Genomic DNA, 25,268 nt, shown 5'->3' with positions numbered 1-25,268 from the left:
CCACCTTTCAATGACAGATAATTGGAAGTCAGCAGCTCCAGCCTGTAGGTTCCCAGATCACCTGTAAGAGGCCTTAAAGCTCATTATAGGTTCTTATTTGGGACTTTGACTAAGAGTTCCATGTTGGATGGGGGGAAGAGAAGTCAATTTTAAAAGCACAACAACTTAAATATCCTTGGTTAATAGATGCAGGAGGATGCCTCTTCCTCTGGGTATAACGTCTTTGAGTGTAGAGGTTTGATTGGTTTATGGAGTGGTTCCTCTGCCATACCAGCCAGCCATTGTGATCACTGAGACAGTCATGCCCTGCTAGAAGGGCTTCTCAGGGGCTCCCTGGGCCATGCAGTTCCTGTCGGCTCACTTGTGCCCGGCTGCAGCTGCCCCTGTGACTGGCTGCCTATAGCCGCAGGCCAGGAGTTGACTTGGCATCATCACAGGATTTCTGATATCCCCAAAACCGCCTTTGAGGATTCCTAAGCCCCCTACTCACCATGTGCCCACCCCAGGGGATATAGAGTGAGCCTTCCAGAGACCCCTGGAGAGTTTCGGCCCTTCCACAAGTGCACCTGCTCTTCAGTTGGCTACGATTCAATCTAGTAGTACTTTAGGGAAAATGATAACTCTCTAACCAGGGTGAGGTCACAGAGTTCTCTGGATGGAAAAGTGCAGAAAATTATTCAATTAACTGGGGCGTTTGAAAAATTATTTTGAGAAAGATTTAGTATACAAAAATTAAAAAATAATCCATACCAAGCACCCTGCTTCCTAACACCCAGGACTAACAGTTTGACTTATTTACCCTATATATTTGTATATAAATTTATGAATTTATACTTTGCCGATCAAGCTGGGATCCTGGGAGAGAGACCCTTAGGAAAGAGAAATGTGTTAACGCCTAAGAACTGAAACATTTCTGAGTCTGATTTCTCAGGTCTTAATCCCTCCTAGTACTTTGCATCCTTTGTATTAATAAACAAGCCTGTTTTTAGTCTAGTTAGAAAAAGAGGCCAGCCTCGTTAGTGTGATTCTGTGTTCTCTTTGGGTATACTTTGTCCTGGGCGAGGGGGTGGGGGGGAATACGACTGCTCTTTGCACAGAGTTCCTGGATGTTTCCCTTTGGAATGTAGAAGGAATGTATCCCTTAGCCCTAGATGAAGGCGCCCCAGAGAGGTCTTTCCTTGGTGCGGAAGAAAAAAAGAAGAAAAACAGACAGATACACGAAACCAACATAGAAGAAAGGGCTTACTGAGGGCTGCTCATTGCAGTCCGGGCACCGGGCTAAGTGATGTATGTATGTTATATCATTGAAACCCAAAGCCACCTCTGGTACTGCTGTTGTTGGGGCTAGGTAGGTACTGGTATTATTGTCCTTTTACAGAGAGAGAACTGGGCCCCAGGTGACAGAGTAGACAGCAGGGCTGGGGTGGCACCAGACTCATGTGCTGAGCCACTCCCCTCAGCCCCCTGCTTCGCAGTAGGAGGCTTTTGGCCTCGAGGATGGTGGCAGAACTTCTGGAGCCTTCAAAACACCTGCGTCCTTGGTACAACATAGTGACGGGTATGGGAACCTGGGTGTGAAGGCAATGCAGGCAGAAGGAGCAACTAAAATCAGGCAGATCTGAAGGCATGTGTGGAGGTTCTGACGTCTCCTGTGCCAAGGACCAGGAGTCTGATTTTAAAGGACTGAGAGGCTCATTTTCAAACCGCAGGCTTTCTTTTAAACCTTGATTGATCTAATTTAAAAATAAATGCTGTACTTTGGTGTGACTCTCCCATACCTTCCCATACGCTCTTGGAAGTGGAGCACCCTGCAGGGATGAGCACAGCGATCCAGGGGGATTTCAGGACAGTGCAGAGGGGCATTAGGGCTGCTGTGTTAAGCACACAGCATGGTCCCCACAAGCCAAAGAGAGCAGGATTTCTTTTTTTTTTTTTTTTTTTTAAACTCAGTGGCTTTGTATTGTTCTTTTTCTTTTTTTTTTTTTTAATATTTATTTATTTATTTATACAAGCACTGGGTACAGTCAGAAGCGTGGGAGGATGAGAGAATTCACCAGAGCCCGAGCGGGGAGCAGAACAGGCAGACTGACGAAACACACTGCTGAGGGGAACAGTGGGCTGCAGGAGAGGTCTACCACGCCATGTGGGACCCTCGCCCGGCGGCGGGGATCGAACCAGTGCTGCAGAGGCTGCAGGCAGCCTCGCAACCCAGCACTCAACCGCTGCGCCACCGGGGAGGCCCAGGATTTCTTTTCTTGATGCCTGCCCTTTGCAGATCTGTACCCAGTGTGGTTGGGAGACATATATAGGCAGGAGACTCTTTTTTTTTTTTAAGATTTATTTATTTATTCATACAAGAACTAGGGTATAAGCCAGAGGTGGGGGCGGGGGGGAGAGGATACATCAGAGAGAGTGGGGAGCAGAACTGGCAGATATACTGAAATACACTGCTGAGGGGAGCAGAGGGCAAGACAGGAGAGGTCTGCTGTATCATGTGGGTCAGCTCCCTGGCTGGCCAGGACCTGAACTCGTGAGGTAGTGGCTGGCAGTAGCTTGATAAGTCTTTAACCCCTGCACCACCAGGGAGTAGGCAGGAGGCTTTTGGTCTTTAGGGCACAGATCTCTCTCTTCTGGATAATAAACCATTGCAACAAGACCGTGAAAAGAAGCAGGCATGCATTCGTAGATGCATTTTGCCATCAGGTGGATGCATGGAGGGAGTTGGAGGTACTTACTCAGTTCACCTCCATGCGCTTTTCAGAGATGCTTGGTGAGAGCGTCTCCGAGATTCAAAATGTCTTCTTGAGAGCTGTATATGTGAAGTAGCCCAGGGCAGGCGATCGGCACTTGGTAAATATTAGTTCCCTTCCCTTCCTGTTTGTGAGGCAAGTTGTACAAGTGAAGCATCAGCAGTTCGGAATGCAAAAATAGCTCTCCATGTGAGGATGTGGCCTCTTTTCCCCGAGTGTGGACCAGATGTCAGGCTGCCTGGTGAGGACTCAAGGAATGTGACGGCTTCCTTCTTCGGGGCTCCGTTGCGTCTCCCCAGATGGATAAGCCTTCCTTTTGATGCACTTCTTGGATCTGAAAAACGAGTATAACAGAGAGGATGGTAGGAAAGTCTTGGGAATGGGTTCTCTGTTTTCCCTTTAAAAAAGGATTTTCGTTGTTAGCAAATCCTTTGCATTGTACGTTATTTAGACCTTACCTTCAGTCAGCTACATGGTCGTGCCATCATTATTATCTGTTATTTAATAACATGATACAAATTAATGGCAAACGTCAAGCATATGGACATTAAGCCAGTTTCTTCCCATTTATTAAGGACTAAACGCTTACCAGACACTGAACAAGAGGCCAGGGATTCAGAGATAAGGAAGATGTCATCCTTTGAACTTGAGATACTTATGAATTGTAGAGAGATAGGTAAGAATTGTGAGTGGGGCCTGTACAGGTGGGACCAGGAGGCAAGAATGGCCGGTTCTCAGTGGGGTGTCATGGGGAGAGCAGAGAGGACTCCTGAATTGTGTCTTGAGGAATGAACAAAAATTATGTTAATGGGAAGGATGCATTCAAGTGACTTGTTCACTTTTTCTTGACTGATAATAAGAGTTTTCATTAAACAGGCATAGGAAATAACTCAGATCATAAGTGTTAAAGGACATGAGATTGGAATTTAAAAATTAGGGGGAAAGAAAAGAGAATAAAAAGAATGTATATGGTCCTTAATTCACAAACTGGCTACCTCCCTTCCACCCAGATAAAGGAAACTTTGTTGTATGCTGAGGGCCTGGGCCCTGCACTTCCAGGGCAGCCAAGCCACATGTCGCAAACGTGGTATGTTTAAAGAAGATGTTGGAAGGTTAGAGGCGGCATAATTGATGTGATTTGACAGTTGCTGTGGCAACACACCCACTTCCAGAAAATCAGTTAGTGGGAGGGCAGGAACACGTGGCACTTGCCCCAGGCTGCCCTGTGTCCCCCCTCTCTCCCCCACTGTCTGTTCTGGGCCAGAGGTGTGGACAGATCCAGAAGGACAATGCCCCAGTAGCTGCCTTTGTGAAATGGACTGTGGAATGTGATGAGGAGATAATAAACCAGAACAAAGATAAGGACCCAGCCACGTGGCAGGGGGAGAGGATCTAAGTAAATGCGGTCAACTCCCTTCAGGAAACTGTCTCCCTAGTGTTGTATTTGAATGTATTGAGTGACCCATAGATCTCTGTGAAAAAAAAAAAAATGCATATGGTATAAATGTACATAAATATCCATTTCTAGAAACAGTGTCAAAGAATGTTTTAGGCATTCATAGAACAGTCCTTACACTAGCAAAAAGACCCTGGGTTAGGGAAAAATGAATTGTGACAAGTTTTGCTGAAGAACTGGGTGATTACCTCCAGGCACCCCCTTCTAACAAGTCAGAGGTGGGACATTGTGTGAATACTGCTCTCTGGGGTGGGTTTCCTTTTCAACCTGAATTTACCCGCTACTTTTCCCTGCAGGAGTTATTTGCCCAAGACTCATTCTCAACCTTGACCTCACATGACAATTGCCAGAGGAGCTTTTAGAAAAAGTTACTTTAAAATATCTCATTATAAAAGCAATAGGATTGTTGTAAAATAAAGTCAGAACCACAGAGAAGGTGGATAGCTTGAGTGCCTAGATCCTGTTCCCAGATATTACTGTCAGTGTTTTTTTAGATCCTCTGCTAGAAGATTTGTGTCTACAAGAACATGTATACATCTATCTGTCTGTCTATACACATTTACATATATGCATACACATATAGAAATATATATATATTACACAGAATAGCATACATAGTATATACACTGTGTATAGTTGGTATGTAGGGGCATGTACATTATACATAGTGTGATGAAACTTATCTTTTATTTAATCCCTTTGGGATAATTTTCCATATTAACACATATAGATCCACTAGTAACATGGAATCCCATTGTCTGGATATGTCACAATTAACTTGTTTTCATCCTTGGATACCATCTTTGTACATGAGTATGGTTGATCAAAAATGTGTATGGCATGTATTCTAGATATGGAATCACTAGATCAAATTGTGTAGGCTCTAAAAGAAGTATACTAGTTCACACTCTCATCCAAAGCATGTGAGAAAACTATTTCCTCTTTCACTAAATATATATAAATATATATAATATGTATTATACATATATATAAGCCCAAGCCCCATTATTAGATATTTTTACCAAGGATTGAGGGGTGCTGAGCACCTATATTGTTAAAAAACTCCAAAGATAAATCTGTTTCCTAAGAAGGGTTGATAACTTTGGCCTTAGATGGAGGGTGTAAAATTAAGAACCCTGCTCCTGAATAGTGATGTCTTGGTCATAAGCTGTCAGATTCAAACACTACTTCCCTTAATGGGTCAATAGGGAGAAATAGAACAACCCATTTCCTCTGAAGTTCCTGTTAAACTCTAGATCTATCATAGACAGACATAAGCATTAAATGAATCTGTATTTATTAAAATAGTGTCTGATCAAAGCTACGAAAGCCATAGTAATAACACCTTGCTATAGTTTGATACTTTTCTCACTATTCTGCAATTGTTTAGTCATAATCCATTTTTTCTTTTCATAGACTTTTTAAAAAAGAATCATTTAATTCTTTCTGGCATGGCCTCACATTCCATTAGAAGTAGATAGAGTTGGTAGATTTTAAACGTTAATACTGTTTTCACTTATTTCTGTATCAATAAAAGGTCCCCAGGCTGGTACACAGCTTGCCAGCTTTGGGAATTAAAAGAGTCACCTTTCTTTGCTTAGTTATCCTCAATTGAGTGAGAAGGGAAAAGGAGACATTTCTTCTCCAGAAAGCCCAATTTAAGAATTAGCCAGCTTCTGAAATTATTCTGGTTATTGACTTTCTTCACAACCTATTTCAGAGGACATTCACCAGCCTTCAGTTCTTTGATCCTTTTTGTTGAGGCCTCGACATTCTCTCTGTCACTGCCCACTGAGCTGCTGCTGAGGACAGTGCCACTTGCTCTGTAGCACCTGGACACCAGGTGACAACCTCATCCCTCAACCCCCTCACACACACACCCCAGCACGAGAACCAGTTGTCTTTACTGAACAGCATTTTTTTTCTTTTTCGAGAAAATTCCTGCCTGCTCCAAGCTAGCTTTTGCCTGGGTTATCACTAGAGTTGGTCTCCTTATCAACCAGCTCACTCCCAGGATTAGATAAGACCCACCTTCCATGAAAGGGTTTTGTGCTAGGAAATCTGAGCTAAGTGGGACCAGGGGCTTTTGACACACTGAAATGGCAAAGGATTTCACCTCAAAATTGCAGATTATGGTAGGATGCCCCATGGGTGCTCCTGGTAGACCTGGTGAAGCATCAGGGGAGGAAGTATGCAGAACAGGTAGGAATCTGCATGAGTGTTTGATGATGACTCAGGGTCTAGCTTCTGTTTACCCAAGAGGCGTGCAGACCTCACCTCAAGCATATGAAGTATAAAGGCAGATTTTTGTCCCATGCAGATTTCTCCATAGACTACATTAGGCAGGAGCCAGATGGGTTTAGCTCAGCTAATCTTAGTGCAAGTTGGAAAATTTCAATTTTTCCAAAACAACACATTTCTAAGAAATTGCCTGGTCTAGAATAGTATTATGGTGTATCTTAGGGAACTGTATGACTACAGGCTCACTTACTTCAGGGTTATAGATATTTGTGAAAATTTACCTGCCTCCCCTTCTTCCCTAACCAGCTAGTGGTAGTAAGAAGTAGTTTTGTTTTTTTTTAAAGCTTTATTTATTTATGCATATAAGAACTGGGGCACAGGCCAGAGGTGGGGGACAGAGTAGGGAACAGAACAGGCAGACTGATTGAAATACACTGCTGAAGGGAGCAGCGGGTGAGACAGGAGAGGTCTCCTGCGCCATGTGGGTTGCTCCCTGGCCGGGGATCCAACTCATGCTGCAATGGCTGTGGACAGCTTCATAGGTTGTGTCTTCACCCCTTGTACCACCAGGGAGGCCCAAAAAATAGATTTAATAAAACCATCCATTTTTATTGCTTATCTAAATCAGTGGTTCTTTGGCAATTTTTCTCCCATGTGGGAACTGAACTTATTTGAGAAAACCTGAGTGTGTGCCTTTTCCCAAGTTTTGGCATGCATCTGAATCTAAAAATCAGATGTGTGCCCTTTGAATGTTAATCCAATGATGACGAGCTGTGACTGATACATGTCCTACAACCTTTGCTTCCTCTCTGCCTGAATGAGACTGGGTTGCCACTCCTTATACCGTAACTCCTCTTCATAAAGGTCTATGCCGGTTGGACAATAACAAGACTCGAGGAGCAGTGAATGTGCTTGTGTGAAGTTAATGCGCCCAGCAGCGACAGCAAAGGCCGGCAGTATTAGGAGATGGTGTGCCCCCCTACATGAGACACTGGGGGCACAAATTCCTTTTTGTTTAGTTACCAGCTGACTTCATGGAATTAAGTTGATTTCCCCCCTAAGAATCCATGTAGCATCACCACCCCCCCACCCATAGGCTTGCATTCCCTAACATCACATAAAGTAACCATTCAGAATTATCATTAATAGAGGTGGTCCCCATCCTGTGTTATTTATGTAGGTCATGGTACTGACACCTTGGACTGTAGGCTACAGAGGGAATCTTCATAGGCATGTTCACTTACCAGCCTTCGCACCTCCATAGCCTGTGCTCCCTAAAACATATACTGGCCAGACCAAGAATTAATTAAAAAAAGATGTCATGGGGACTTTGGGCAATAGGTGCAATAGACAGCAAAGAACCTCTCTGAGGCTAGATGGCTCAATATATCAAGATGCCTTGCAGGCACTGCTCACAAAATACTCCCACTGGGGATGGAAAGTAGGTACTTAGCACCACAGGAAGTGTGTGAGACCCCCAGGATTCCTGCCGCATGTAGCACCAGGTGAAGGTTGCTTGAAAGAAGATGTTGGCATTAGGGTCTTTTGCACTCATTTTGCTCTTGGACATGTACGGGTGAGGATGGAAATGCAGAAAGAAAGTTTAGGGCTTTGGAGCTAGCCTTAATTTGAATGTAGGCTCTTCCAGCCCACTAGCTATTTGACCTTGAGCAAGTTACTTAATCTGTCTAGTCATATTGTTTCTCATTTGTTTAATGGAGGTAATAATGTAGCTCCTTGATTAGCAGGCACAGTGACTGCCCATGAGGGATTAACAGTATAATTAGACAAACCATCTCTTTGGTCAGTCTCATTCCACCAGCTTGTCCAAGAACTAGTTTACCTCCTACCTTTCTGGCCTCTCTGAAGTACCCTCCAAGGACCCCTCTTCATTGCTTGTCCCTAAAATCCCAGGGTCTTTTCTTTTTGTTTCTTGTTGTGTGGTCTCTCTTGGAGGGACCTCAAGGTTATTAAATTTGAATCTCTAAGATGGCCCTTTGGAAGCCTAGACCAGAGTATAAGCTGAGGACCTTGTCTTCTGGCTCTTTTGTCTTGTGTCCAGAGGGACTCAGGCTCAGTGGAGCCACAATAATGCACTGTCTTTTCTTCTCTAAGGGCTCACTCTATTCCCCACTGCACTGAATTTTACCTCCTTGGCCTCCTTTCTAGTTGTCGAAGTTAAACACCTGGAAGTTTCTTTCTCTTTCTCACAAATCATATGGACCCCACTTCATTAATAAAATCCTAAATCTACCCAATTCTCTGCCCTTAATGTGGGTTGAATTCTTGCCATTTTCATCTTGCCTCTGGTCCCCACCCCTTGCTTGGTTGTCATGATATTTCATCAATTGTTCCCTTTTCCTTTGAGGATCAGATCTGGGTCTTTGTCTGGTCACAACTCTCACTACCCCTAAACCACTGAGCTCCAGCTAGACCAACTGTTTACAGCTCCCCAACTATACTGGGAATTCTCGCACATCTTCAGCATTTATGTAGTTTCTTCTGCCTTGATTACCCCTATCCCTTTCCTTGTTGGCCAATATCAAGACTTGCCAAGATGCTAATTCTCTCTTGAAAGATTTCCTGGTGTCCCTGCACTGACCCCAATGATCTGGATTAGTGATCAAATTAGTGATCAAATAGTGACCTTCAAATTCCAATCTTTGGTGCCCTGAACAAAACTCTCCTATCATAGAATTTAGTATCCAGTACTTACCTGTCTCCACCTCTCAGAACTTAGCTCACAGTAGGTGCTCAATTAATGTTCATTAAGCAAATGAATGGTGTAATCAACCTTTGTTAATCATCTTCTTTGCAAGACCCTGCCTGAAAAGATTTCCAATCTAATTTGAGAATAGATAATTGCTTAAAAGTTAGAGTCACATAATCTGATAAAAATTCTAGGCTGCAAAGTGATATAGGTTACTTTGAGTGAAGTTGGAAGGTGCAGTCACCAAGTCTGGGACAATCAAGAGGAGGAGAGCTTGACTTGGTAGGACAAGTAGAGGTGTAGAAGGAAACAAGTCAGACCAGCTTGGCTTGCACAGAGAGTACAGGATGGAAGTAATGTGTGACCCTTGACCGCTGGGAAGAGTTTGAACTGGGAGGCAATGGGAAGTGATTGGCTACTTTTGATCACCGTAGGGATGTTCTTGGAAGAGGAACCTGGCAGCCAGGATTGCAGGTGGCAGAGACCAGTTAGTAAGGCATTGCTATTGTCTGAGTCCTTAGTGAAATGGCCTGCACTAGCCTGTGATAGGAATCTGAATCACAAAGGAGAACCTCCACTGAGCTCTAAGATAATTTATTAGTAGAGCCAAAATGAGCCTTTGCTCTCATCGCACCGCTCCTATTATTTACTTGGGTGGTCAAAGTGCTCCCCAAGAATCTCCCTAAGGCTCCTCTAACGGATGGAATCTTCAGATTCCATTCATGCCTCACTTTTCCCTCCTGCATGAGAGGTGTGGGGTTAAAGGCCAGAGTCTGGAGGAATGGAGACATTGACAGTTCACAGACATGGAGAGACCTAGAGGAGAGTCTGTGGGTCCATGGGAGATGGGAGGTGAGTTTGGCACAGCAATGGCCATGAGACCAGCCAACAGTGCACCAGTTGGTTCACAGAGTTCTCTGAGAACTCTGCAAGGGAGAATTACAGAGGACACTGGACACGAGCCAAGGCAAGGAGGCTTTGGAAAGGCGTGTTCTCATCTGGGTGTTCAACTTAGAGACTCGCGCAGGAAAGAACTTCTGTGGATCTCCTGAGTCGCTTCAGGCCCGCAGACACACCTGAATCCTATTCATGTTCATCCGGAAACTCAGGCTCTAAGACAATCCTGTTTTTCTTCCTATGTTTGTTGGTTTGGTTTTGGGGGTTGGGGAGAGGAGGAAGGGTGTTGCTCGGGGAGTTCGGGCCGTTTGTTTGCTGTCAGGTCAGAGCCTGGGCTCATGGTGAACATCAGGCAGCTGTTCCCTTAGCTGTCTCCTGTTTCACTCTCCCCTCTGCCCCCAAACAAACAATTTAACATAACCCCAAAGAGAATAGTCAGTTTAATAACTAGCCACGGCAGCAGTTTGAAAAGTGCATGTTTCAAATGGCTGGGCCTGCACATTTTCATCCACTCAGACAATTAAAGGGACTCCAGGGACCGAGGTGGTGCTGATTCAGGTGACACATATTGCCATTAAAAATGGAAAGTGCGGGCCTCCTTGGTGGCACAAGGGGTTAAGCACCACACTGTGAAGCAATCCGCAGCCTCTGAAGCACAAGTTCAATCCCTGGCCGGCCAGGGAGCAACGACATGGCTCAGCAGACCTCTCCTGACTCGCCCGCTGCTCCCTTCAGCAGTGTATTTCAGTCAGTCTGCCTGTTCTGCTCCCCACTCTGTCTCTGGTGAATCCTCTCACCGCCCCTCGCATCTCTTGCCTGTACCCCAGCTCTGGCATGCATAAATAAATAAATCTTAAAAAAAAAAAAAAAAAGGAAACTGCCTCTGAAAATAGACTCTAGGTCTGGGGGAGCTTGTTTCTCCACTTAAGAAGAAGGAGGTCCCATTTGACGGCCACCCGGGTCAACCGCTTAGTGACTCAGTTTCTCCACTGGTGAAAGGTGTTCATTGGCCACACATACTTGGAGGGTTGTCAAGAGAGTGCAGCCCTGGGGTGAACTAGGACCAGTGTGTAAGTGAAAGCGGGTGCTCGCCTGTCTCTGCTCTTCTGTGGGAAGCTATGGTCTTGACAGCATCACCAAGGGAGCACAGGGGGACACACACCTTGCCCTCTCCAGCATCTTGTCACTAGTCCTCTCATCTGTGGGGGTGCAGGGAGGCTGGAAATGGTCATTGTAGGGGAAATGGAGTGCCTCGGGCTCTTTTTCATCTCCTGCTGCTAGCCTCTGTGGCCTCCACCTGCGGCCTTGTTTTCCTCCTAAGTTTCATTGCCCACAGGTGATAATGTGTTGTAAGAAAGTGCTTAGAGGCGTGAGCACAGGGCACGGTGTGCCTGTGATTACTGACAATGGGCGAGAACCTGGCACACATGGGGTGCATGTACCTGTAAGTACAGACACCCAGGCAGAGAGAAGAGGGAGATCTTGGGGGGTGGGTATTAGGAGGCTCTGTTGCTGCCTGCCTGTCTCCCTGCCTGCTGGTCTGCCTCTGAGCCCAGTCTCCTGATTCAGCATTAAAGGCATGTTAGAGATACTGAAGGCTCCAGAATTCTCTTTCCGCTTGCTGGAATCAACAATGAACCTGCCTGGTCTGGGATGGCTGCATTCCCGCCGTCACCATGGCGGCCTTGAAGGGACTGGGCCTCTATTCCTTCAGCAGAGACAACCAAAGCGCAAGGCCACAGGAAGACTTTGAGCTAACTGGTGGGTTGGCTGGGACTTACATTTCATCTCCCAGGTCTTTGCCCCACCGGGCCTTTCCTATAACGCAGAGAAATCCAGGAGGCTCCCTCTTCTCCCGTTGTTGCTGCATAACTTCGGGGTGGGGTGGGGGCCTGAGCATGTGTGTGTGAGGGGGGAAATTGTGCCTCTTGCTTTTCATTCACAACCCTCCGTACCCACCTCAGGGGGGCTAGTGTTGCAGGAATTGGAATACAGGTCAATGTAGTCTTATTCCCTGGCTCATGAGCTCCTTTCTGGCCACCCTGTTACTTCTCTGCACCCCAAGTTTCTGTGGCTGCTTGAAGAGAGGTCTTGGCCAAGGGGAGAGGAGGGTGCTCTGCCTCAAAGGGTGGTAAGAAGGCAGTGGGCCCCCATATGCCCCGACCACCAGCTGGAACTTCCGTTGAACCCTCCAACTGACTTCTGCCAGGCCATGACTTTGAGCTCCTGTCTCACCTCTCTCTCCATTCAAGGAGGCAGCTTTCTTGCTGACACCATGGGCAAGAAGTGTGATGATAAATACCGTTGGAATGAGAGGCCTTTAACCAGGCCTGGCTCCTGCCAAGTCGGGGCTGCAGAGTCAAGTCAGGGCCATGTTGGGTGCTGATGCACAATCCCAGGGCAAAGGGCTTGTCCCAGACATGGGCTCCCGTTCAATGACATGCCACAAGCTCTACTCAGGCTACAGCTGGAGGACAGTGGAGCTGAAGGCTTGTGTGTTGGGGGAAGGGGCAGATGTCACACTGAGGGCCTTTTCCAGCTCTTTCTGTCCCCCTGAGCCCATGAGGGGAGATGAGGGCACTTGCTGGGGGGTGGGGTGGAGTGGGGGGTTGGGGAAAGACTTATGTGGTGCAGTGACTGGCCCACGGCCACAGAGCTAGTTAGGGGAAGCCTCAGTGAGTCCTCGTGTGTCCAGCCTTTCTGATAAGCTGTGCTGTCTCCTAGAGGACAGGCTGAAGCGGAGGGACAGAGGCTAGAGGGGCACTTGGGGACAGAGTTCCAATGGTCTTTCTTTGCCCAAACCTGGACCAAGATTAATTGATGCACTGTAATTTAAGGGTATAGATGTTAAACTTGCCTCCTGCATGCAGTGACCCAGAAAGCCAACTTCATATCCACTTAACAAAATATGTTACCCCCCTCTCTGCCAGGAACCTTGATCCTTTTCCTACTAAGCCTGGTCTCCAGCTATCGAGAAGCTCTTTAAAGATGCCAGTGAGTGAGATGTCGTGTTGACAGCAGCCCTGGCCAGTGGTCATTAGTTGTTTGGTAGAATGTCCCTGTACCCTTCGGGGGACCGATGTCATGAAGGAGAGGAAGAAGGTGAGAGAGGAAGACAGAAAAGGGAATGGGGCGGGGGGTCTGGCTGTGACATCCTCTTGGCCATTCCTGCCTGGCCAAGGTAGTTGTTGGGCTGCAGAGGAGGGGCCTGTGGAGTCTTCACCTTTCCTTCTCTTCTGGACCTTTGAGAGGAAAGGACATGACTGTGGTCTAAGCAGACTTGAGCCTGAACTACACCCAACCTCCTCCCGGCTTTTGAACCGTGTGACTCTTTGCAGGTGGTTTTACCTCTCTGATCCTCCATTCCTCATCCATAAAATGTGGGAGGCAATACAGTGCCCCCCTGGTGAGCAGGCCGGTGGCTCCGTGGAGTGCTGTACACTCAGCTGCTAGCCCATGTCCTGCTGCCAGGCCCTCACTCGGGAAGTACAGACCTTGCTTATCTCTGGGGCATTGCAGGACCCAGAACTTGGATTATAAGCTCAGGATTGGGAGCTGAGTCTCTGTTTCATCAACTAGTTGGGCAAATTTTTAGCATTTCTGAGCTTTTCTCAAACCCCCTTTTTTCCATTCCTTTATTTCCCTCTCTGGAAAAGTAGGGCTAATTTCACCTTCACACAGCTATTGGAAAGGTTACATGAGGGAGCACGAGGGCCAGTGCCCCACCCAGTTACCCCACAGCAGCCCCGGCTGCGTGTCATTCACCCCCTTAGTAAATGGTAACAGTTGACCCCTTCCTAATGTTACAAAAAATGGATGAGCTGGCTTTTCAGCATCCTGCGTCACCCCTATTTCTATCAACAGCCTGTGATGGCGTGGAGAGAATTGTTGAAAAAGGCACTTTGATCAGAATGATCTTTGTAGCAGGCCTTTTGGTGCATTTGCGCTGCAGTCATGGAGGGTACTTGCCTGGAACTTGCCTGAATTTGGCACAAAGCGGGGGTGTGTGCGTGTGTGTTTTGGTTTATTAGCCATACAGTGCTTAGGATACTTGCTGTGTATCGGAGATGAGACAGATCCACAGCTGCTGGGGGTCAGAAGAGCACTTTCTAATTGAGCCTTTGGCTAAACCTTTTTGTTCTCTTTTTCTTTTCCCCCCCTCTGGTCCTCTTTCTATATTTTCTTCCTTCATTTCTTCTTTCATTCATTCTTAGCTTCCTTCTTTAGCTTCCTGATTCCTCTTTCTCTTCTTTTTCCTCCTCTGCCTCATCTGCCCCTCTCTCATTGCTTTCCCTTTATTCCTCCTCTTTTTCCTTCCTACAGCTTGAATGTTCTTCTCTTGACAACTCTTAACAGCCTCCTGGATGTGTTATTTTCAAAGTGTAGCAAAATCTATGTTTTAAAAAGAATGCATTCTTCTTCTCCACCCCAATTTTGAAAGTAGAAACTGCTCATTATAGACAATTTGCAAAATACAATAAGTAAATAAGGTCCCTATTCCACCAAACAGTTCTTTTTAGGAACTGGAAGTATTTATTTCAGGTTACTCAGGGGTTTGTAGTAAGTATCCCCTCCTCGCAGGCTCCACCTAGAAGCTGGAGATGCAGCAACGAATTAGCGAAGGTCAGTGTTCCCTGAACTCACATGCACCGCAGAGGAGGGACAGGCAGCAAATATCAACACATATAAAGGATAACTTTATAATTATTGGGTGGAGAGAAATGTCACACAGGCAAGCAAGCAGGACGGCTTGATAGGCAGTGAGTTGGGATGGAAGAAAGTGTAAGATTAGAGGAGATGGCATTTGAGCTGAAGTCTAAGTCATGCAAAGGCACCAGGCAGGCAGGCAGCAGGGGAGAATGTTTTAGGAAGAGCAAATACTAAGCACCTGCATGGGTCCTGCCGGGGGCGTGGGAGGAGCAGAGAAGCAGCGTGGCTGGGCATCCTGGGCGAGAGGAGCCTCGAATGCTTTTCTCAGTGGCAGTGCTCAGCCTATGGAGGGTTTTGATGGAGGAAGTAGCCTGCATCGGTCTGCACCTTAATTTTATTTTTATTTTTTTACATTTTAAAAGGCTAGATTTATGGGTCTCCCTGGTGGCACAAGGGGTTAAGTCTTTGTACTATGAAGTTATCGGCAACCACTGTAACACTAGTTCAATCCCCAGCCAAGGAGCTAACCCACATGGTGCAGCAGACCTCTCCTGCCTCACCTGCTGCTCCCCTCAGCAGTGTACTTCACTACATCTGCCTATTATGTTCCCCACTCTGTCTTTAGTGAATCCTCTCATGCCCCTGCACCTCTGGCCTGCACCCCAGTTCTTGGATGCATAAATAAATTCTTTTTTTAAAAAGGGCCAGGTTTATTAGGAAAAGGAGAAAGAGAGGTGCCTGTAGAGACACAGGTGGGCCAGAGAGCTGGTCGGCATTTTTAGAATGGTTTGTAGGGAGACAAATGGAAGAAAGGAGGACAGTTAGGAGGAGGTGCTAGTAGTTCAGGGGAGAAATCGTGCTGCTTAGACAAGGGGGCAGAATCTGTTTATTTGCTTTATTTTTAGGTTATTCTGTGATCATAGTATCTATATTTTCTACTTGTATTTATATAGAAACCACTTTTTGAGTACTTTCCAAGTACTATGCTTTGTGTAAATAGTTTATTTACATACATATTGTTTCTCACACAACTCTAAGAGGCAGGTGGAGTCATTTCTATTTGCAGATGAAGAAACTGAAACTCAGAGAGGTAGATAAAAAAGGCCAAAATCACCACTAGTCCCTGTTTTGCAAAACAGACTGGTTTTTGGTCCTGGTCCCTTTATACAAATGCCCTTATTCATGACTTACAAGTGGCAGAATCAGAATTCAACCCAAGTCTGAGTCACTTCCCAGCTTAACCCCTCTGTGTTTAAAAAAAAAAAAAAAAAAAAATGCCTGCTCCAATGTTAAGGTTATTGCATAAGTATTTCCCCAAACACAACAACTGGGCTCACAGATCAGTCGTCTGTTGCCATGATAATGTTAACCAAACAGTCCCAGTTCTCAGTGGCATACACACACACGAGGGCTTCTTGTTCACCCCTCCGGACCACCGTGTGGGTCATGGCTCTGCTGATTTTGGCCAGGCTCACAGATCTGGGGAGCAGCTCTCAGGAACACACATCTAGGCTGACCTATACCGGCCTGCTCCACATGGCTTCTTTCCCCAGCAGGCTAGACCAAGTGTGTTTATGCTGGTGGCCAACATGCTAGAGAGAAAGAGCCAAAACCTGCAAAGCCTGGTCAGGTGCAGCCGCGGAGCTGACACTGCCTTGTCTGCCACGTTGCACTCTGTTGGCTGGCAGGAGTTTCAGACCCAGCCCAGGTTCAAGGGAAGGGAAAGTAGATTCTGCTTGGAACTGCAGAGCCACAAGCAACAGGACATGCATAGAGGGAGGACAAGACCTTTGGCCATTAGGTCACAGTTGACTTTGTAAATCGCTTGTTGAACAAAGTAACAGGATCTTGACATCAGAACAGTGACAGGCTGGTTGGCCTCAGAATCCAGGAAACCCCTCTCCTTAGGCTGTACTTGCGAGGTTTTTATTTAATCTCTGTACATCTTGTGAGCACTTTGTTGACCTGGAGTGTTCCTAGAGTCTGCTAAGGTCAATGACTCAATGCAAAGCAAGGGGTTCTCAGAGCTAGCTGTGAGCCTTGGTGGCAGTTCTCTTCTGAAAGCAGTGGGGACAAAGACAAAGGGGCTATTTCAGACCCAGACTATGTGTTAACCAAACAGTCACAGTTCTCAGTGGCCTACACTGAGTGTCTGGGGTCCAGGAGATCATGAATGCAAATACACCATAAATGGATGGTGGCAAGAAAGAAAGATCTGAGACCTTTTGAATTACAAGAAATTTCTCCCATCGGTTCTGATAAAGAACGCTTTGGCCCTTTTTTCTCAACCTTCCTATATAGAGAACCACATTCACCAGCTGCTGGTGCACACACATCAGTGGTAAGCACTGGGTGGTGGTGTCTGTCCTGACAAGACAGCTGTAAACCTAATGCCTTGTTTATTTAACTGCCAGAACTAGTGCACATCAGAAGGGGGTGGGTGTGACAGGTAACCTGAAGAACTAACTAGTCAACACAACTCTATTACTTCGAGGCAGTCATAAATTAAAGAAATAAACCGCTGGTTTGAAAAGAGAGATGGACACAGATTGCTGTTCGGCTCACTGATGATTCTGACTAGTCAGTTAACATGATGGGATGCTAAGTTCTTGTTAAAGTTTGGAAGGATAAGAAACATCCTAGCTTCAGTTTTATTCTTTGGACTTTTCGTCATTCCTAATTTGTGACAAAAGTGGAGGCTCATTTTGAGTTTAAAGGTGACTTCTAATCTCTCTCCAGATTTGAGGCCTTTGTTCCACCCTTTCCTCCAGAAATCCTCCTTCCCCCCCTGGAAGTGACTTTCATCAAGATGCTTTTAGAAAGAAGAAAATGTTCCAAGCAAATGGTAGAGGCTACCTCACAGGGTTGATCTTGTTCACCCTGGATCTTTCAAAGAAAGCCTTGGAAAAATACCAAGCTGAGATTTCGCAAATAAAGCATAAAGCCACATGATCATCCTTAAAGATTCTGGAAAGGCATTTGAGGAAATTTATTACATGGTTTCTGATGGAAAAAAAGAAAACACCTCTCAGTGCAACCAGGCTAGAGGGCTTGAGCTGTCTTAATTCCTACAACTGCCTACAGTTGTTAAACTGTGTCTGCTAGGATTCTAGATCAAATCTTCATAGGCAACGTCGTGAAGATTGAAAGCTCTTTCCATTCAAGTCTGGGAGAGATGGGATCTCAAGTCTCATATCTCATTCCTCACTGTCTTACAGAACCTAGCTAATGCAGTGAGTTTTTTTTTTTTTTTTAAAGTGGGCATTATAAACACTGAAAAGAGCAACAACAGTTCCTAGAAGATGAAGATCTGATATTTACCTTGAACACTAAGAGGTTAGAAATGTTAGCACTGTTAGAAGCAATAAGGAAAAAACAGAGCTTGAGAGGGTGACACCGAACACTTAAGACTCTCTCCCCTCTGGGAAGAGCAGGGAGATGGATTGCCGGGAAGGGTAGAGGGAGAACTAGCACTTTTGCTTTCTTGACACACTCCTGCATGTGTTGATTTTACAGTGAACATCTTTAATAATTTGAAAATGAGATCTAGTGATACATTCTTAAATCGAAAGTTGTTATATTAAATGTTTGCAAGTCCACTAACGGTAGGACAAAATACTCAAGACCCTCCTCCCTGCTACCCAGTGGTGCTGTTGACATTTGAAACAAAGGGAGAAAATGAATCCAGTGGAGTTGATTCAGTAGAAAATGTCGATAAACACACTGATTTGAGGGTGTCTTTGAGGGAGAAAAAGGACCTGACTCCGTTTCTCAGATGCTTTGCCATTTGCTGCTTGGTGCTGGGGAAACCACTGGCCTCATCTGCGGTCCAGTTAGGCAGGTAGGGCTGACCTACTTGCATTGGAAGAAAGAGCTGAAGAGAAAGAACGCAAAGCAGGCTTCTGCCTAAATGTGAAGTGTTATTGTTAGAATGTCCATGAATGAATGTCAGAGCCCGGCGTCTCAGAGGGTTGCCACTAAATGAAGGCTACTCTTTGCAGAAGCTGAACTGTAAGTAGGCACCACAGTGAGGGGTGGAGATGAAATAGATAAAATATGAAAGACCATAGCTGGTAGAGGAGGGGTGTGTGTGTGTGTGTGTGTGTGTACATCTATACGTATGTATGTAAAGATTAAGAACATTTATAAAGCTGAATGTGTTTATAGCAGCACTGTTTACAATAGCTAAGCTTTGGAAACAACCCAAATGCCCAAAAATAGATGACTGGATCAAGAAGATGTGGTACATATACACCATGGAATATTACTCAGCATTCAAAAAAGATAAGCACATGCAATTTGTAGCAACATGGATGGCGCTGGAAGGGATCATGCTCAGCGAAATAAGCCAGAAAGAAAAAGAAAAATACCGGATGGTCTCACTCATAGCAGGAATCTAGAAAACTTAAATAAGGGACCAGGAAAATGAATAACTATAAGAAAGTGAAAATCAAAATTAACAAAAAACTATGAACCAGAGACACTTTTAGGGGGGCGGGGGCGGGAGGGGAGGGATTGGGGTCAGAATGGGGGGGCTGCAATTGTATGGGGAATATAAAAATAAAATTTATTATTTAAAAAAAAATAAATAAAATAAAAAAAAAGAACATTTATAAAGCAATAAGGAGAACATTTTAATATCACAGAATAATGAAGTGCTGAGGGAAAACTTGAGGTAACTGGGAGCAATTAACTTTGAGAACTATTAAAAGATGCTTCCAGAAGGTAGGAGAAGGGTGCATAGGGCAGTGTGCATGCGTGTGTTAGGGGTGGGGGAGAGTGGTGGTTGTCGTGATGGGGCATTGGGTGGCTTTGTTACTAAGTTCAAAGAGTTTCTAAAGGGAAAGTAAAATCCCCAATTGACTCAGATATGGTTTGTTTTCTGAGGCAATGTCAGGAGGCACAAGATCAAATCCAGTGCGACACCATCCAGTACAGGGCTCAGCAGTCTCTAGAAGCTGGAGCTGCGCTATGCACAGCCTGGCTCCAGAGAAGTCTCCATCTTCTGCCAATGCCCCGGGGCCATCTCTTCCTGGTTGGCGAGCAGGATGCAAAGAGAGCACAAAGCAAAAGGGGCCCCTAAAGTTCACTCAGAACTCTCATCTTGCCGGCCCCCCAGCGGGCCTTTCCTGAAAACAGATGACCGTGGTTTCGCAGCTTAGCTAGAGTGTGAGCATGTGGCTTCAGGCTTCAACCTGGGGCCTGTTTTAATGAAACGCAGAGGACACTTCACACGCCGTCCACACTGGCAGTGAGGAAGAGGAGGAGGAGGGCCAAACTGGGCAAGCTGTATTCTCATTTATTCTCTGGGAGTGAAAGCAGCTATCGAAAAATTCCGGTGAAGCCAGGGCTTATGGTTCAGGGCTCCCCACGTGAACACTGTGGTCTGTCACTAACTTCCCTGGCACCGGTGAAACACATTCCCAGATGCAGGGAAGCCTTTGTTCTGTGGACGGCGTGTGTGCCTTTCAGTGCCTTAGCCCGTGGGACCGCAAGTAGACGATAGACTGACTGGCTCTGTGATGTCCTTTCTCGCCTGTCAGATATTTCCTACACCTGCCTCCTCCTCACTGTCCCCGCTGCCGGCACTAACAATTGCATGGGTTATCACAACCTCCTCGTAGCTGATCTCACATCTCCAGACTCGCCTTCTCCAACCCTGGCACTGGTAATCAGGCTGAGTCTTCTTTCCAAACCAGCGTTGCTTGTCATGTCAGTGCTCAGAGTCCTCTGGTGATGCCCAGGCTGTATATACCGTCGCCCCTGTGCAGCGGCTCGGCCACATCACTGCCCAGCCACATCTCCTGCACGTCCCCTCTCCTCACGACGTCTCATGTTGTTTTAGTGCCACCGCTCCCCAAGGCTGCTACTCAAATGCAAGCCTCTGTCTAGTCTTTCATGCTGGATTACTTTCTTTTGCCAATTACCATTAGTCTCAAGATGCAGCTGCTCTGTGTCAGCTCTAGAAAGTGTTCCCTAAATGCCTTTGCAGCATGGGCTATTTCCTCCCACCTGGAAGTAGGTAAGGTTTACTCCTGTCAACACCCCACGGTAGCCTCACTGGTGAATTCTCGGTCTGATTCTCCTGACTCACCTGGAAAACATCTCAAAGGTAAAAATGATAATAGGGCGCTCCATTGCACCTTGCAGAGCGCCTGGCACAGAGCCTGTCACCGGCACGTGTCACCGGGAGAATGGACGTGTCTTTTTATTTCGTCTGTGAACGTGTATAGGTGGGCCTTTGGCCTCATCTGAGATGAGTGAAGTCAAACTCAGCCTGTGGTATTCTCAGGAGAAGGCGAGGAGGGATGAGACATGATGTTAGGGCATGTTCTAGTAAGGCGAAATCTCTCACAACTCACTCTGGAGCATCAAGTAGTTGTCTGTGGGTCTCGAGAGTTCGCGAATGAAAACTCCTGTACAGTTCCAGGTCAGCTGCTGCCAGCAAACCGCAACACACCGAGCCCCATCGACCCCGACACCATCCAGGTCCCCGTGGGGTACGAGCCGGACCCGGCCGATCTGGCCCTCTCCAGCATCCCTGGCCAGGAAATGTTCGACCCTCGCAAACGCAAGTTCTCTGAGGAAGAACTGAAGCCACAGCCCATGATTAAGAAAGCCCGCAAAGTCTTCATCCCTGACGACCTGAAGGTAAATTGGAACTGGTAATCAGGCTGGGGGAGGGCTAAGAGGGAGGACCCAGAGGCAGGTGAAAGGGTGACCTCAGATTGCTCACACCACTGTGAATGCAGGATTCTTGGCTTCTGATCCTGTGTCTTGGCCTGTGTCCCCAGGCAAGTGGCTTTTTCTCTGGGTGTCTTTGGAAATAATACCTTTCATATCTTGATAATGCACAGAAACTAGGAGAAGCAATAAAATGCTGGAGTGATTTACAACCTGTGAAGGAAGCAAACCTGATACTGTCTGCAGGGAAAACCATGAAAACCTAATAAAATTAAAGCAGAATCTTTCAAGGTTGAAAATAAACAGAAAATTGTTTGGGAAGGGCAGCTAGACTGCGCTCTGAAGGATACACTCCCTTTGGGAATTTACTGATAATTAACTGCTGCCCGTAGGCCTCAGGGAATAATAGCTGGAGACAGGCCCTCTCTCCCCACTGCTACCTTTCATGACCAGCTGGGATTTTGCTAAGGAAGCTGGTGGGTTCCCTGACACTATTTATATGCAATGCCCACTCTGTAGCTCATGTTGAGGGGACACATCATTTATAGATAAAAAGAGATTTCCCTTAAGAAGTCAGAAGCAACTTAAAACAAAACCAATCTGGTACATTTAATGATATCTTAGGAAAAGAATTCTTTCTCAAAGTATGCCATGTCCACGAATACCAAAATGGGACTATTTTTGATTATTGTTTAGAATATTTTGTATCTATATTTCTTTCCAATCATGTGGACAATAGAGATGTGATTATAGAATGCAAGGCACTGGAAAGAGGCATAATTAATCCTTTTCTGATTCCTGACCCCCATTCTCCAAATTAAATATGGTTCACATGGAGAGAGACTCCTGGGCTGGGAACATGGGAGTTTGGAACATTATTCTGGAACTGATTTAGGCCAGTGGCTTCTGCTTTTCCTGTCTAGAAAGAACAGTGGAGGGCAAAGTACCTGGCAGATTCCAGTTCCTGCTGCGTCCACATACCTGAGAATCCCTTCAGAGAGGCAGAAGCAGAAGGTCAGGGCTGAAAGGGCCCTCAGACACGCATTAGACCCAAGTCACCAGTTTGCATTTGAGGAAAAGGAGATACAGGAGAAGAAAGGTGAAAACTGCTAGCTAGAGTGAGGTCTGGCTTTGTCCCCGAGTCTTTGGCTCCTAGTGACACACCACTAGCTGTCACTCTGAGAATCTAAAAGGAAAGTGTGTAGTAAAAACACCCACAAACATCAACAGGACAAGGAATTGATGGCTGGATGGATGGAATTAGCAGGGGAGCCAGGGGTTCAGGTGCTGGGCAGTTACCTCCTTTCCGCTGGCTGCTTCTCCTCACTCTGTGTTCTTAGCCCTTCTATTCTGGGCATATTTCAGAGCTCGTCTCTGAAACTAAACCAGGCAACCCGTTCAGCATGAATTTCCTCTTGGAAGGTAGTTTGAAAGGATGCTGCTGAGTGGTAGATGTAACTTGCAGCCAGGCCTTCCCAGGGTGTCCACATTTACAAGTTCAGAAGAAAGAGCAGGCTTACTTAATAACCCAGGTAACCTTGGCAACAAAAGCCAAGGTGAAAACTGTGCTGGCATATGTGCATATTCCTGCTGCCATGGCCAGGCCTCACCTTTTCACGTGGCAGGTGGGACTCAGGCAGGAGTACTCTTCTGCCAGGTGTCCTTGGGTCGCTTCAGTGGTGAGTGAAGCCTCAGGTCGCATGCAGGCCATTATATGGAGCAGGAAGCAGAACTGCCACGCCTTCTCCTCTGGCAGAGAGGATATGAGCCAGGAGTGGGGGGAGAGAGCTTTGTGGGCCTGCCAGCATTAAATGAGCAAGCTGACGGATCGAAATGGCCCTGGCCAATAAATGGCCTTCCTCACCACTCTCTGAACTTTCTCCCTTGAGCCCTTCATCATTTGGGTTAGCACGCACCCCCTAGGGTTGCTAGCTGAGGACCAGTCTAATCACCTTGCTATCTTAATACTTTCAAATGTCCATTCATTCATCTGACAAATATTTCTCAAATGCTGCTCACGTGTGCCAAGCCCTGCAGGTACCCACGTGAGCCAGTGCTGACTTGTTCCAATCTTCAAGGAACTTCTAGATTAGCAAGAAAAAGGGAATCAGGAGGGGCTGGCAAGGTGGGGGGGAAGGTAGCCTCAACACAAGACCCTCGCGAAGAGGATGGGAGCAGGGCTGAGTGGTTCTGTGCTGGGAGAGGGAGACCAGGAGCCGGAGGCATGTGGACCTGAGAGATGCAAAGGGGATGCAATGTTGTGCCAGACTTCTCTGTCCCGCTCAATATCCTGCTTCCGCCTCGCCAACCATGCAGTGACAACAAATTGAGGCAAGCTGGTTTTTTTCTAGTCCAGGGCAGTGCTCCTTTCATCAATCGTTCTGCCTTCTGTGTCCTCTGCTCCTCCTGGCTCCCCTCCCGCCTGAGAGGGTTTCCAGGCCACACTTGCCCAGCTCATCTGCCTGTGTGGATGCACAGGTGAGGCTGGGAAATGGAAGCTCTTTAGAAGTAATAAGAGCTCGAAGAAACAGAGAAGTTCGTTGTTACCCAGAGGTCAGCAGTTCCCCCTCCATCCTCTCACCCCTCCCCTTTTATCCTTCGCACCCCCAGCTTCTACAATTTCCCAGGAATCTGTTGTCAGGTACTCCTTACCTCCTGCCTCCTGTGCCCCTGTGCGCAGATTCTGATATATCCTCAGTCAGCCCCTCTTTCAAATAAGTTGGAACAGCGTTCTCCCGAGAAAACATGGGTGGTTGATTTACTCATACTCCCAAGGGGGTGGAACTGGGCTCACATCTAATAGCACAGATAGCTTCCACCAGAACTGCAGGCCTCACCATTGTTCATAAGCCCTAGGCCAGCTTACCCAGGGAAGCCCCCTGCACCCTGACTCCTTCTAGCTTCTTGCATCACTGGCCTCACCTCTCCCCACTTCCCCTAGCTTGCCTCTTCCTCTCAGAAGCCCAAACGAATCCCACCAACAGCAACAGCCTTTGCATACCTGCCCCAAGCTTACTAATCCAGGTATTCTTCGCAAAACAGCTACCTCTCTAAGAAGAATTCTGGTACCAGTTATTATACAGATCTTTTTTTTCCCACTTTGTTTCATAGTGGTTTGCAATGTATAGAAAGCTGTGAGTGCTTTATAAATACAATAAAATACCAGCTTGTGAGCTGCAGCCAGAGGTGCCTTCACATGCTTTCTGTCTCATGCTGTAGGTCTTTGTGCAGGAAAAATGTCTGCAGGGGTAATGGCAGCTGTGGGGGCGGGCCACTGACTTTGGACCTGCCTTGCACCCATGTGACTCCTCCAGTGCTAACTGCCCCTTCTTATCCTGGGAGGGTAAGACCTGGCCTCACCCACTTACCTTGTGTGGCATGTAACTGCAGGGATTGGCCTTGAGAGGATGGAGGGATTGCTGTTGCAAGTTGTTGAATAAAAAGAACTTGCAATATTCACCAGGTGGCACCAGAAATGAATTGGGAAGGTCTAAAAGAAGACCTTCGTCTCTTAGTATCCCTAGGAAGGATTTCCTTTCTTCTGGCAGGGTAGAAGACAGGATTGCTTTCACACTGATCTCAGTTAAGGTTAAGGTCTAGAACAGTTAAACAGGAAATTCAAGTAAATTACTTAATTCTAGCCATCAATAGGCGTATATTGATTAGTGGCTGGTAGAAGTTTTTTTTTTTAATTTCTATTTTCTTTTTCTTTCTGGCTTATTTCGCTGAGCATGATCCCCTCTAGATCTATCCATGTTGCTGCAAATTGCATAAGTTTATCTTTTTTGATTGCTGAGTAATATTCCATTGTGTGTATGTACCACATCTTCTTGATCCAGTCATCTATTTTGGGGCATTTGGGTTGTTTCCATAGCTTAGC

At 46.3% G+C, this 25,268-nt stretch overlaps 1 protein-coding gene across 5 annotated transcripts in view; it reads left to right on the top strand.

Moving 5' to 3' along the window:
* HLF (HLF transcription factor, PAR bZIP family member) overlaps nt 1-25,268 on the top strand; it is a 77,792-nt gene that overhangs the window by 46,783 nt on the left and 5,741 nt on the right. For 3 of the 5 annotated variants that reach the window (XM_054688921.1, XM_037491917.2, XM_037491916.2), the window contains one exon: nt 21,129-21,355. In XM_054688921.1, the coding sequence (XP_054544896.1) occupies nt 21,129-21,355 (227 nt within the window). The remainder of the gene's footprint in view (nt 1-21,128; nt 21,356-25,268) is intronic. The other 2 variants (XM_037491919.2, XM_037491918.2) reach the window with 1 other exon arrangement.

Source organism: Talpa occidentalis, unplaced genomic scaffold, assembly GCF_014898055.3.
Source record: "Talpa occidentalis isolate TD23 unplaced genomic scaffold, MPIMG_talOcc4v2.1 talOcc4.7, whole genome shotgun sequence".
Lineage (NCBI taxonomy): Eukaryota > Metazoa > Chordata > Mammalia > Eulipotyphla > Talpidae > Talpa > Talpa occidentalis.
This window is presented reverse-complemented; position numbering and strand designations above follow the sequence as displayed.